We start from the raw sequence: 15,363 nt of genomic DNA, 5'->3' as shown, positions 1-15,363 counted from the left end.
TCAAAAAACATACATTCCTTTAAGGCAAAAGAACCCAATAGGGAAAGCGAGTCAGCTGTGGCTAACAAAAGAAGTTGAAAATAGTATTAGATCAAAGGGGGAGGCTTATAAAGTTGCCAAAAAAGTCATAGCTGGAGGATTGGTAGAATTTTAAAATCCAGCAAAGGAGGACCAAGAAGTTGATAAAGAAAGAGAGAATAGAATATGAATGTAAAATAGCAAGAAATATAAATATGGATTGTAAAAGCTTCTATAGGTATGTAAAAAGGAAAACATTAGCAAAGACAAATGTGGGCCCATTACAGGCAGAGACAGGTGCATTTATAATGGGAAATTGAGAAATGGCAGAGAAGCTAAATAATTACTTTATGGAGGAAAATACAAGAAGTCTCCCTGAAATAATTGAGATCCAAGGGTCTAATGAGAATGTGGAACTGAAAGAAATTAGGATGTGTAAAAAAGTAGTATTGGAGAAATTAATGGGACTGAAAGCTGACAAATCCCTGGGACCTGATGATCTTCACCCTAGAGTATTGAAAGAGATGGTGGATGCATTGGTGATCATCTTTCAAAATTCCATAAATTCTGCAATGGTGCCTGCATATTGGAAGGTTGCACATGTAACCCCACTGTTTAAGAAAGGAGGGAGAGAGAAAACGGGGAACTACAGACCTGCCATTTCTCAATTTCCCATTATAAATGCACCTGTCTCTGTCTGTAATGGACCCACATTTGTCTTTGCTAATTTTTTCCTTTTTACATACTTATAGAAGCTGATGTTGGAGTAGGGAAAATACTAGAATCTAGTATAAAGGATGTGATTACTGGACACTTAGAAAATAATGGTTTGATTGGGCAGAGTCAACAGGGATTTATGAAGAGGAAAGCATGTTTGACAAATTTGTTTTGAGGATGTTACTAGCAGAGTGGATACGGGGGAAACCCGTGTTGCATTTGGACATACAGAAGGCTTTTGATAAAGCCCCACTTCGGAGGTTAGTAAGCAAAATTAAAGTGCATGGGATTGGGGTAATATACTAACATGCATTAAGGACTGGGTAACAGGCAGAAAACAGAGGGTAGGAATAAATATGTCATTCTCAGATTGGCAGGCTGTGACCAGTGGGGTACTGCAAGCTTATTGCTTGGACCCAGCTGTTCACAATCTATATCAATGATATGGATGTCGGGACCAATTGTAATATTTCCAAGTTTGTGAATGACACAAAACTTGGTGGGAATGTGAGTTGTGAGGAGGATGCAAAGAGGCTTCAAGGGGATTTGGACAGACTGAGTGAGCAGGCAAGAACATGGCAGATGGAATATAATGTGGATAAATGTGAGGTTATCCACTTTGGTAGGAAGAATGGAGGTGCAGAGTATTTCTTAAATAGTGAGAGATTGGTAAGTGTTGATATCCAAAAGGCAAATGCCCTAGGTGTCCTTGTTTATAAGTCACTGAAAGTTAACATGCAGGTGCAGCAAGCAAATCGGAAGGAAAATGGTATGTTAACTTTTATCACAGGAGGATTTGAGTACAGGAACAAAGAGGTCTTGCTTCAACAGTATTGAGCATTGGTGAGGTTGACCCTGGAATATTGTTGCAGTTCTGGTCCCCTTGCCTGAGAAAGAATATACTTGTCATAGAGGGAGTGCAGCGGAGGTTAACCAGACTGATTCCTGTGATGGTGGGATTCTCCTATGAGGAGGGGTTGAGGAAGACTGGGCCTGTATTCTCAGGAGTTTAGAAGAATGAGAGGTGATCTCATAGAAATTTACAAAATTCTTAAAGGGATAGACAGGGTAGATGCAAAAAAGGATGTTTCCCCTGGCTGTGGGGTCTAGAACCAGGGGACACAATCTCAGAATAAAAGGTAAGCCATTTAAGTACGGAGATGAAGAGGAACTTCTTTAGTCAGATGGTGGAGAATCCTTGCAATTCTCTGCCCCAGAGGGTGGTGAAAGCTCAGTCACTGAGTAAGTTCAAGACAGAGATCAATAGATTTCCAGTCACTAATGTGGTCAAGGGAAGGCGGTGGCGTAGTGTAATGTCACTGGACTAGTAATCCAGTGCCCAAGCTAATGCTCTGGTGGCATGGGTTCAAATCCCACTATGGCAGATGGTGAAATTTGAATTAAATTAATAAATCTGGAATTAAAAGCTGGTCTAATGGTGACCATGAAACCATTGTCGATTGCTGTAAAAACCCATCTGGTTCACTAATGCCCTTCAGGGATGGAAATTCTGCCATCCTTACCTGGTCTGGGCTACATGTGACTCCAGACCCACGGCAATGTGGTTAACTCATAAATTCCCTCTGAAATGGCCGAGCAAGCCACTCAGCTCAAGGCCAATTAGGGATGGGCAATAAATACTGGCCTTGTCAGCGATGCCCACATCCCATAAAAATGAATTTTAAAAATGGGGATAGTGCGGGAATATGGCTTTGAGATAGATGATCAGCCATGATCTAGAATGGCAGAGCAGGCTCAGAGGGCTGAATGGTCTGCTCCTGCTCCTATTTTCCTAGGTCTAGGGGATTAGTCAGCCTTTAGTTCTAATAGTTTTCCCAGTACCTTTTCTGTAGTGATCGTGATTGTTTTAAGTTCCTTCCTCCCTTTTATCTCTTGATTTTCAAGTATTCTTAGGATGTTTTTTGTGTCTTCTACAGTGAAAACAGACACAAAATACCTATTCAACATTTCTGCCATTTCCTTGTTTCCCATTATTAATTCCCCAGTGTCACCCTCTAAGGGACTACGCACACTTTAGTTACTCTTTTCTCTTTTAAATACTTGTAAAAACTCGTACTATCTGTTTTTATATTTCTAGCTAGCTTTCTCTCCTACTCTAATTTCTCCCTCCTTATTTTATTTAGTCAATCTTTGCTGGTTTCCAAAATCTGTCCAATCTTCTGACCTACCACTAATCTTCGTAGTATTGAATGCTTTTTCTTTCAATTTGATACTATCCTTAACTTCTTTAGTTAGCCACAGATGGTGCATCCTTCTCATAGAGTCTTTCTTTCTCAATGGAATATATCTTTGCTGAGAGTTATGAAATATCTCCTTAAAGGTCTGCCATTGCTTCTCTACTGTCCTAACTTTTAACCTATTTTCTCAGTTCACTTTTGCCAACTCTGTACTCATACCCTTATAATTGCCTTTATTTAAGTTTAAGACACTAGTCTTAGACCCACACTTTTCACCCTCAAACTGAACGTGAAATTCTATCATGCTATGATCACTGTTGCCTGGAGGCTCCTTTATTAAGAGGTCATTAATTAATTCAGTCGCATTGCACATTACCAGGTCCAAAATAGCCTGCTCCTTGGTTGGCATTAGAACGTTCTGCTCGAAGAAATTGTCCCAAATACATTCTTCCAGGCTACCTTTGCAAATCTCATTTGTCCAATCTATGTGAAGATTAAAATCACCCTTGATTATTGCAGTACCTTTCTTACAAGTCCCTATTATTCCTTCCTGTATACTCTGTCCAACAAGGTAACTACTGTAACTGTAAACTACTCCCACCAGTGACTTCTTACCTTTGCTATTTCCTATCTCTACCCAAAATGATTCTACAACTTGATCTTCTTAACTAAGGTCATCTCTCATTACTGTACTAATGTCATCCTTAATTAACAGAGCTGCCCCACCATCTTTTCCTAGCTTCCTACACCACATCAACTGCACTACCCTTATCAACCCTCTCCGTTACCTCATGAAAAAGCTCAGGCAAATTAGTTAAACACAATTTGACCTTAACAAATCCATGCTGTTTTTCCTTAATTAATCCAGATTTGTCCAATTGACTGTTAATTTTGTCCCAGATTATCATTTCTAAAAGCTTTCCCACCATCAAGGTTAAACTGACAGGCCTGTAGTTTTTGGGCTTATCCATACACCCTGTTTTGAATGAGTATAACATTTGTGATTCTCCAGTCCTCTGGTACCACCCCTATATCTAAGGAGGATTGAAAAATTATGGCCAATGCCTCCACACTTTCCACCCTTACTTCTTTCAGTATCCTCAGATGCATCTGATCTAGTCCTGTCTGACTCCTTCCCGAGGCCAGAGAACTTTCTTCTCATCAAAGTCTATAGACATGGGAGACACTGTTGACTTAACATGTCACTTCATTCTGAGTTTGCTTGACATTGTATTTCAGGAGTGGATTCCATTCAGTTGGAAATATCCATTTGAACTGTTATTTTCAAAGGGGGCAATTCCAGTCACATTCAATTTTCCATTGCTGACTTGGTCGATTTCTTGCAGTCAAAAAAAATGGTTTGAAGTGGTAGCAGCAGCCCGATAAAACTGCTCTCCTTCAAATATCCAGTTCCTGCCAATGATTTCACTGCTTGCGTTTGCAAAATTAGTGCCCACTCCAATAGCGTGAAATGTATCAAGGGTGCAGTAGTTCCAATGTCACTTAACTAAAACTCTTGAATTGGCCCTTTCATTTCTTAATCACAGCCAGATGACATTGTTTCTAATGTTTTCAACAAGTGTGACATACATTCGGTTATCTGAAAGGTCTGTTTTTTGAGTGGAGTGTATATGTAACATTATGCAGTTAGTTTTACATAATATATCTGTCTCTTAATGGAGAAGAGGTGACTTTACAGTTGCTTGTATCTAACTTTTGAAAAATCAGTGAGAACCCACCCCAACTTATTGATATTTCCTTTTTCACAATTCCAGTATGGACTACAGTTTGTTCTTTTTAATTCATGCATCCCTCTTTCCCTCCCGCCCCCACCCTTTTATTATTACTAGATTAGTTCCATCTGGGCTTGTTTAATGTAGGCCTCTGAATATGTCACATGGTTACATCTAACACTTTCACTGTGTTATATTGCCCTTCTGTCAGTGCTAACTGTAAAGAGAAGCTTTTTATATTGTCTGATGCAACATAAATGAGATGTGTGGAGTCCAGTTTGTTGACGAGCTCAAACAGGTTTATTACAGCTAACTATTATATAAAGTGCAGAGCTAACTATTTACATGACTTGCCTCTTGGTGTTACAGTTACAGAGTGAGTCTGGCTGGCAGTCACATGACTGCATCCTGATACTTGGCTCATTAGCATGTTAAAATCTTAAAGGGACATCACTCTTAAAGGCAATCACAAAACACTAAAAGTTTAATGCCTGTAAACTGGTGTTGTTTCTACACTGGTGCATTTAGTGGCAATTTGTATTTTCCCCATATGTCAGTGATACTCACCTGACAACTCAGGAAGAACCTTTAATATGGACACTTTTCCTTTAACAAGTTCACTGGTAATTTTAGGCACAGGAACCTAACTGACTTTTCATAAACAAATAATATATCTTATAAATTATAATTTTGAACTTCATTACCTGGCCAGTAGCCTGGAAGAATGAATCACCTACCTGCTGCTGAGCCAACACAATTTTTATACCATGATATCCTGCGCTAGGCATACCTCATTGCAGAGCCCGACCTGATCTTGCAGCTGCTCTTTCCTCCTGGTGATATGCTGCTGGATACAAACCAGAAGGGATCAGTTTAGCATTAGTGAGCATTCTAGTTGCATGGCTTGGTGCTGACCATAAAACCATCAGGTATGGCCGAGTGCCAACGCACAGATGTTCAAGGGGAGGAAGAAAATTAGGACATTTGGAGTAAAACGAGTAATGAGGCAAATGTTTTTTCCACAAGGTAATGGCCATTATAGCTTAGTGCTAAAGGGTAACTGAAGCTAAAGCTTCCTCAACAATTGCATAATCCAGGGAGTGCTGGAAAGGCTATGAGCTGGGCAAGGCAGAGATGGAGGCCTCCCACCAGCCGAACGCCAGTACCATCCATCTCTTGTTTTTTTCTTTGTTCCGTATTCACTTAATTACTGTCGCACAGGCATACACTGAAGCCACATTCCCATGTAAGCGATGTGAAGGGGTATTTTGCAAGCAACATTTTTACAGTAGGAATCCATTCTGCCAATGAATCAGAGCTGGGAAGATTCTACTGCTTCACAGTGGACATAATGTGGAACTGCAGGCAGGTATTTTTAACAAGAAATAACCAGCCAGGGTATGTCAGAACATGAGCCAAAGTTAGTTAATACTTAACATTGGAGACTCTGAACACAGCATCACTGCCAGGTATAAGAGGTATTACATGGAATGTGGTGCTCTATGCACCAATTTTAACATGTTATAAATATACTGGTTTGAAGTTTGTGAACCTGGCATTTCAGAAAGGGGCCTTTTTAGCCTTGTTGCCTCTTCACTGGAATAATCCTAAATTAGAATGCCAAGGTCTGTTAGTATCAGCAATTTGAGATATGTATCAATTCATGAAAACAAGAAGTAACCAGCCAGGGTATGTCATAACATGAGCCAAAGTAGATTTTCCTCAGCTCTGTGCCTGGAAATTAGCATCCTCCAGGCCAGTGCAGGAAAATAAAAAGAAAGACTTGCATTTATAGGGTGCCATTCGTCCGATTTTATACTGGACAGTCCGGTTTTTAGCTGGTCTGTCCAATGTCCGATACCGATGCCTTTATGTCCGGTATACTAGTGTTTGGATGGAAGAATTATTTAAAGAGGCATGCAAATAACGTAATTTTGCAAAATACATGAATCTAAAAGACAATGACTAGCCAGAAGTAGACTGCAATTCAGTTTGCTGCTCCTATCAACATTTCTCACTTGAAATTAATCCCACTCTCATATTGCAAAGGGATCCTTTATATCCACCTGAGAGGACAGACAGGGCCTCAGTTTATTATTTTATCTGAAAGATGATAGGGTCCTGTGTAACTTTCAAAGCAGGCCTTGTGTGGACATCTGAAGCTACTGCCAGAAGCAGATGGAGGTTTCATTAAAAAAAAGAAAGGACTTAAATTTACATAACGCCTTCATCACCTTTGGAAGTCCCAAAGTGCTTTACTGCACAGTATTGTTGAAGTACAGTTACTGTTGCAATGTAGGAAATGCAGCAACCAATTGCACAAGATTCCGCTAACAGCAATAAGATAATCCATCTTTAGGTGTTGGCTGAGGGTAAATATTGGCCAAGACACCAGGGTGAACTCCTCTGTTCTTCAAAATAGCACCCTAGGATATTTTACATTAACCTGAGAGGGCAGACAGGGCCTCAATTTAATGCCTCTCCACAAAGTTAGCCCCTCCAACACTACAGCACTCTCTCAGTACTGCAGTGGAGTATTAATCTATATTATGCACTCAAGTTACTGAAATGAGACTTAAACCCACATCCTTTTAGCCTCAGAGGTGAGAGTGCTACCAACTAACCCACAGAAGCTGTCCACGATTTTGTTCCCCCTCCTTGTGACAGTCCACTTAAATTGTTCCCATCTATTTAACTTGGGCAGGTACAAACCTCTTGTCACCCACCAGTAGGAGTAGAAGCTGAGCTTGCCATCTGGTCATGAAATCGGCGTTGCAGATCGAATGCCCATTATAGAAACCACCTGATTTTAATTTCCTCCGCATCAAGTTAAAAATCTACCCTGTATTGTAACCCCTAGAACCTGGGATTATGAATCACTATATAAATAGGGTTTCTATTGGAGATAAAAACAAAAAGTGCTGGAAATACTCAGCAGGTCTGGTAGCGTCTGTGGAGAGAGAAACAGTTAATGTTTCAAGTCTGTAGCCTATTGGAGATTCTGGCAGGTCTTAAAGCAGCGACCACTGAACATCTCAACAAGGAAATCGCCTCCAGCATTTCCGAACTAAGCAGGAAAGTAGCAGCACAGATGTTGCACAGACCTATGTCACACATGGCTGACCTTGATAAACCTTCCGTGGCCAGCTCGTAATAAAGTCTGGCTCGAGTATAAAATTAAAATCCCACCCGAGCCCAACCCGACCACAGCCAGCCCAAACCCGACCCGAGCCCGAGTCCTTTAATTTTTTTTTGTGCCCGACCCAACCCGACATGAATATCCTTCATCCGTTCCGACAGCTGGAGACACAGGGAATCTTGGGTAAGCCTGATCCCGTGACTTCCCGGAAGCAGCACCGTCCAGCCCGACCCGAGCCGAAATGCTGGACTTGCAATTTCGACCCGACCCAAGCCCGACATGTAGTCGGGTCTAGTCGGGTTCAGGTCAAGTGGCCAAGCTTTAGCTCATAATGCACATTCACAATATGTTCGCAGTGAGCTCCAAGGTTGTAAGTGATTTTGAGAGCAGGCTATTTGACAGGCATTTCAAGACCATCAGACTTGTTTAAAAGGTGGGTTGGGTGGGGAAATGCTGCAACATGGTTGGCAACACTTGCTGAGAACTACAAGTGTGAACAGGGCAGTCGGGTGCCTGAACATCAAGGTCTCCTGATGCAACCATGGGGCTGCTGGGATGAGAAGTGAGGCATCCTAGGGTTTGTCCTGTTTGGTATTCCATGTCTCTATTGCCACAGCAGAGAAGCCCCTCATGCCTGGGTGGAGGTGCAGAAGAAGTCCAAGCTGCATCTAATAACTAGATAACCTAGCTGCATCTAGCAGAAAAAGTTTGCAGATTCGACCAGATTCACCAAAGGTAAGATATGCACCATGGCCTGATACCAAATAGATGGGCAGTGTATATCCATAGTATAATATTTTTTCCAACTTAGACTGTTGAATGCTTACTGTGCATCACCATTCTCCAGAATAGCAGCAACAACTTTATCTGAAACTCTTGGCACACTGAGATTTTAAAAGGGCTTCACCCACTAAGATTTCTTGTAGCTGCATGATGTTCATTATGGGCTGCAGGATCAGCACTTGTGCCCCTTTATGTGTTCCTGACACTTGCAACGTTTCAACATTGCTTGGTGTTTACAGATGAAAGTTGTATATAACAAAAGGAAAGGTGGAGGGCCCCATAACTGGAAATCATTGGCATTGAGAGAGTGGAAAGCTGGAGTCCGAGGCTGCTCTCAATCTCAGGCCTAGTAACATCTTTTGTATATCCTTTTTTCAACCCTTAATCACTTAATCACAGCAGCTCCCCACCTCTTGGTATATTGCTATATAATTGCTAGTTGAAAGCTTGTCATGCAGCCCATATTTTAACATCTGTTCCTTTTCTACATCCATTGAACCAGCTGAAGATTCTAATGCCTCCGAAGAAACCAGCACATTGCATCACCCCACACTACTCACCCCACCTTTCATAAGCATCACCACAGGTACATTGAGCCCTGGGGATTTAGGTTAATGAGCTTGAGGAGGAAGCACTGGGGGAAGCACCAGTGAGCAGAAGAAGGTAGTGATGATAGAGGAAGAGTAAGGTCTTGCTTTCCAGAGGGCCAGCCAGTGTCCTTTGCAGCTGCCTAGCCCACCTCATAGGACCTAGATATTAAAGAATGATATTATCTGATCTCCAAGATTTTATACAGTTATCTGAGAGTGTACAAAGCATCCTGCAAGGCCTGCTGGTGACTGTGAACAAGTACCCTACTTACAAATATGTCATAATGCATGACTGATTAACAGAATTACAGTTGTATCTTTGACTGTGTGGCAACTCCAGATAACTATTAGAAGAGTGAAGAACTGTGTAATCCCTAAACATGTTAAAGCTGGATAAGAGAGCCTGTAGTAAAAGGGAGGAACAGTCTGAGTCATGAAGAGAGGCACCCATAGTTGCCTGGAGGCCCATGCAGATCACTGGACATACTGAGCAGGTGTGCAGTAGCAGGGGCATAGCTGGAGTAAGAACAGGTGAAGCTGCTGCCTCTCAGGTCAATGCTACATTTGGCCTACGCTGCTGCTCTCCAAATGACAAGAGATGTGGCAAAAGATGGACAAGGTCAGCTATCTATCTCAACATCGGATGTGGTAGTACCATTGGCCCAGCACAAGATGGTACAGAACCACCTCAATACCAAATGGCTTTGGTGATACCTAGCAGTCAGCCGGTTCACTTACTCCTGTCACCTGGAAAGCAATTAGAAAGGAGCATAAAATTAGGAAATAGAAAATACAAACCAAACAGGCTCAGATTTTTCTCTTCACTGCCCTGGCACAAGAGTGTTGACTGCAATTGCACTTTGAGCATGGGCAGTCCACAATTTTCCATCCACTAGTTGTTATAGACAGAAAATCATGAGCAGGTTGTGGTCAAATTTCCAACAAGTGTTTGAGCCCGGGCATTAAAGATGATAATTTGCCCCATGTTATCAACAATAGGAAGCACAAAATAAAAATACTATGAGCATCTTAACTGAGCAATAAGTTGGGTTCACTTTATTACCACATTTTCCAAAGGTGGTTCTGTACCATCTTTCTGCATGTGTAGAATAAGGTAGTAACAAAATGCCTTTTTCAAATTGTGTCATGAAATATTGCCATTGAGAAACTATCAATGCAACGTCTAGCACGAATCTGTTTTCAAATGGCACTAGGCTGTGTAGCTTACAGTGAGTTGACATGTACCTCTGATGTGGATCAAAGGTTGGTATCGGAGGCACTTTACAGATCCGTTCTACTTTAAGGACTTTCCTATCCAGCTGAAACCTTGAAAATACTTCTACAGTCATTTTCTCTGATACTGTACACAATGATAACTAGTGGCTGAAACATATCTTCCATGTCCACATCAAAAACAAATGAATAACCTACCCAGCAAAGCTTGTGACCATTTAACAGCTGCTTCCCCCATATGTGACTTCTCTTTATTGTCTGCTGTGAAGGCAGAAGTAACACTGAGCAATACTTCCATTCAAAGACGAAGAAATACTTCAAAGCATCATAATCATTTCATTTGAATGTAGAATATATATTAGATGAAGCACTTTAATGCGCGAGGGTAAATTATTTTGGCAATAAATCAAATTAGAACATTACAGAGGGTGAGAGGAGTTCCAGAGGGGTGAGATTGTGTGTAGTTAGTATTGATATTTTGTAATCACATCACATGACGCTGAAAGGATTTGCCAACTCTTTTAGGAAGTTTCATTAGGGAACAGAATTCATACAAAATACCGACAAGTGTTGCTAGCTGGGTGTGTAACAATAAGGATGGAGCTATCAAACAATATCAATGGAACAGTTAACACGGTAGAAGGCATAACAGTAACAGCCAGCATCGTCCTTGGATTAACCTACCTTGTTGGAATTCCAGGGAATTCACTAGTCATCTGGGTTATATTGTATAAGATGAAACAACGATCGCCCACTGTTGTGCTGATCCTGAACCTGGCAGTTGCCGATTTGGTTGTCCTGATTACGTTGCCTGTGTGGATTTATGCCATTACGAACAGTTGGGTCTTTGGAAACGCTTTGTGCAAAATCCTGGGCTACCTCATTTATTGCAATTTGTACGGCAGTGTGTTCTTCATCATGCTGATGAGCCTAGACCGCTTCTTGGCTGTAATCTATCCATTTGCTTCACAGAATTGGCGGAAGAAAGAGGTTGTTTGCAAAGTGGTATCTATTGTTTGGGCATTGACTTTTCTGTTCGCCGTTCCTATCATTTTAGTCAAAAACGTGATAATTATCGATGACCGCCCCCAATGTGCAGGCCGTCAATATGATTCCAATGCCCAGCAAATTACATGCCTTATATTGGAAACCTTGGTTGGATTTGTAATTCCTTTTTCAGTGCTTGCTATCTGTTATGGATTTGTTGCAAGAAAGGTGAATCAAATGACTTTTAAGAGCAAAAACAAAACTGAGATGATAATTGTAAGCATTGTAATAATTTTTATAATCTGTTGGCTTCCTTATCATGTGTTCAATCTGGTTGAAATTGCTTCCCTGACGGTGGAGCCGGGCTCGGATACATCAGAGACACTAATACACATTTCTGAGGTGGGATCATACATTACTGGAGCCTTAGCTTTCATCAGCAGCAGTATTAACCCTCTACTTTACGCATTTGCTGCCCGGAGTTTCCGGAGTGGTTTCCGAACTTCAGCAATAGCCCAGGTATTTGAGCAAATGGCTCAGTCCACTAAAGATGAATGTACCCTAGAACGCGTCAGTACGACAAAAATGGAAAGTATGGAAGGTCTGTAAACATTCGATGCATTGTTAATGATCGGTTGTATTCACATCCAGCACGAGTATCCGCTGCAAAAATGTATTGCGTGTAATATAAATAATGCAGTAGAAATAGCTAAATCATTTGCCCTGCAATAGAATGGATGACATTTTGCATACTACAGAAATACATGGTGCATTATTAATCGTCTATACTGGGTTACAATCATTTGCCTATTGAATTTCTTATTGACAAGACTGTACAATCAACTACTTTTGTATGCGTGGTGTGATTTAAATTTAGCACTTACTCAGATTATAAAGATGTTTGATTCAAGCGAATATTAAAGTTGTCATTTTTCTCATTGCTTTTCTAATATTACTAGAGCATTTTTGCTTTGGCTTCCCCGGTTTTCCTCTGCCACTTTTCTACCCCTTTCCTGGCAGCATTGATGGCATAAAGTTCCTCAGGTCCTGATCACCTCCCACCACTTCACATGAGTGGCATTCAGTGTCTATGAACCGAGATAGTAAAGAGTTAATCCCATGCTATAGCGTAGCTCTAATTGTACAGAATCACAGGAATGGCCCTTTAGTGTTAGTCAGGCATTCAGTCTGTGAATGGGGCATGACGGAGGGATCATAGCCAAACCAGAACCTGCTCTCACCTGTCACCAAAGCATTTGCATTCCAGAAGAGGCTGCTACAAAGCAATTTGGCACACGAATGCTGCCCAGTTTTCTCCTGCCCACCACGGGGATGCTTATGCCATTTATGCACAGATTTAGGGTGATTGGTACAAGGATTAGAGGGGGCATGAGGAAAAACTTTTTCACTCGAGGGTGGTGAGTGTCTGGAATTCACTGCCCGGATCAGTGGTGGAGGCAGAACCCTCAACTCATTTAAAAGGTGCCTGGACATGCATCAGAAGTGCTGTAACCTGCAAGGTGCTGGAAGGTGGGTTTAGATTGGATGGCTCGTTTTTTCATCCGGCGCAGACACGATGGGCTGAATGGCTTCCTCTGTGCTGTAAATTTTCTATGGTTCTATTTGAAATGCTCCTACTGCTGCCTCATCTGAGTTTCTAGCCTTTTCATTCTGGACACCCTCACTGGCCAGTACCAAAGGGTGCCTCCAGACCTATCTAGGCACCTGAAACACATCTTCAACATGCCGATGGCTTGCTTGATGACATACTTGGAGATCATGTGCTTCTCATTGTAGCACTCTTGCACCTCACTGGAGTTCCTCATCAGTCTCATGAGCCAAACCTGAAGTGGGTATCACTTGTGTCCTATAAGTTAGCAGTTCACTCTGTTTCCTGGTATAGAGATTTGGAATGTCGGACTGCCGCAACATAAAAGTATCATGACAGCTCCCAGGGGATCTGGTGCATGCCTTCATAAACCTCTTCTTGTGGTTGCACACCAGCTGTGCATTGATAGAATGAAATTGATTGTTAAAACCTCCTAATTGTTCTAGTGGTCCATGTGCCGGAATTAGATGACACCCTGTACCTGCTGAAGCCACTCAAAGAGACCAATCCGACTGTCCACTCATTCTGGCTACTATCCTCTGTTGCAGGCAAAGATGCCCTGGCAAACTACTCATCCATGATTTTTCATATACATTTATGTGCAGTCAACTGAGAGATCCTCGAGATAGTACACTGGAAGAAAATAGAAGCAAAGGAATTATTCTGTGTTTTCTTGCACCCTTTCATTCCTAATATTGTACTCTTCTGTGTTTAGCATCCGTTCTGTCATTCTTCATGAGGAGATTTCCCTTTCCATCTCTAATCAGCTCTGGCCTTTAAGTATTCTCTTTGGTTTGATATCTTTGTAAAGTCCTTTTACTATTTCCTGTATTACATACCAATATTTCTCTGGACATTCTCTTAGCCTTTTTACTCTCCTTTTTTCTTTCTCTTCTATATTTTCTACACTCTGCATGATTACTTTTTGTATTATTTGCCCTAGATTTGTTATATGCCTCTTTTTGACGTTACATTGTAATTTTTCTGCTCATCCAAGGAACGTTTACTGGATCACCTTTTATTTATTGTGCGAGAATAACTAGCTTGTACCATAATCATCTCCTGTTTGAACATGGCCAATTGTTTGTGCACTGTCTTACATGCCAATTTTTTTCTCCAGTTTATTTGTTAGTTCCGCTTTCATCTTACTTTCAGCTGCACTTACAACACGACAAATGTTTTGAGAATTGTGGCTATTCGGTTCAATAATGCCTGAGATTCCATGAATTTTGAATGTGAAACATCTTAAAATGGAACTAAGGAAATTTTAGTGATACTGTGAAGAATCAACATTTTAATAATATATTTGCAAACAAAATGTTTTCATATTTCTCAAAAATTGCTTTCATTTTGTCCAGGATTTGGGAGAGCGATAATATTTCTCATTGGCTGTCTATGCACAAAGCAAGAAGACGGAGGTTTTAGGATAAAAATTCGTCTTAGGCGGTAGCACAAAGAAGACGGAATCGGATTGGCTGCCCGTTATACACAGCACTTAATGTTCAGCTCCAGTGCAGTTAATGGAATTAAATACCAGGTTCTAAGTATAACAGGCGGCCGATTTTATACCACCTGCCTTACGCCACCGCGGGTTTCTACCCCTCTGACTCACTATGACAATAAAGGAATCTCGGAGTGCCAATAGACTTATTTTCAATGTTGAGGTAACGTGGAGGTGTAGCTCAAAAGGCAAATAGCCAAAACAATGGATGACACATCAACAATGGTAAGACTGAGCATTTGTAACGCACTGGTTGTATTTCACTGGGGTTCTGTGTCTAATTTTGGTTAGCCCACTTCAAAAGGGACAAACAAAAAAAGAGTAACAAACATAAAATGAATGATCTGTGAAGATAGGTTCGAGAAGCTTAAACTTTTCAGTCTAAGGGAAAATTAAATGGTTTGGCAAAGGTGAATACAAAATATTACTTCATGCTAAGTCAGGCCTATAGAAAAAGGAGGACTATGTTTAAGCTAGCAAAAGGAAAATTGAAACAGAGTTCAGAAGAAACTTGCTTCCTCAAAGGGAGATAAACATTTGGAATAAAGTACGAGGTAAGGTAATAGAGTTAATGTGTTAAGGAGCATTTGAAGTGCCGGGGGTGGGGGGGAGGAGGTGGTGGGGTGGAATGCTAGGCTGGGTGAGTCTAAAAGTGGAGGGATGAGCATAGATGGGCTGAATGTACTTTCCTCATCCTTAACCTTTTCTCGCTGTCTTAACAGCTACATTCTTTATAGAATAAGACAATGAATTCAAATACGTTCAGACACTAAAATATGTTACTACTGGGCTTCCCTATGACAATAGATAAATGTAAAATAAGGTGTGACATTGAGCCAGGTAGATCAGGAAATT

General features: G+C 41.1%; 1 protein-coding gene across 1 annotated transcript; it reads left to right on the top strand.

Annotated features, from left to right (window-relative positions):
• The first annotated feature begins 10,912 nt into the window (after nucleotides 1–10,912).
• On the top strand, nucleotides 10,913–12,308 carry si:dkey-148a17.6 (uncharacterized protein LOC108190685 homolog). Its single transcript, XM_068049919.1, has one exon. It carries the CDS (start codon nucleotides 11,009–11,011, stop codon nucleotides 12,005–12,007), a length of 999 nt encoding a protein of 332 aa, XP_067906020.1. The 5' UTR covers nucleotides 10,913–11,008; the 3' UTR covers nucleotides 12,008–12,308.
• Nucleotides 12,309–15,363: the final 3,055 nt, after the last annotated feature.

This window comes from Heterodontus francisci, chromosome 17 (assembly GCF_036365525.1).
Source record: "Heterodontus francisci isolate sHetFra1 chromosome 17, sHetFra1.hap1, whole genome shotgun sequence".
Classification (NCBI taxonomy): domain Eukaryota; kingdom Metazoa; phylum Chordata; class Chondrichthyes; order Heterodontiformes; family Heterodontidae; genus Heterodontus; species Heterodontus francisci.
Note: the sequence above shows the minus strand (reverse complement) of the source record. Positions and strands in the feature narration are given on the sequence as shown.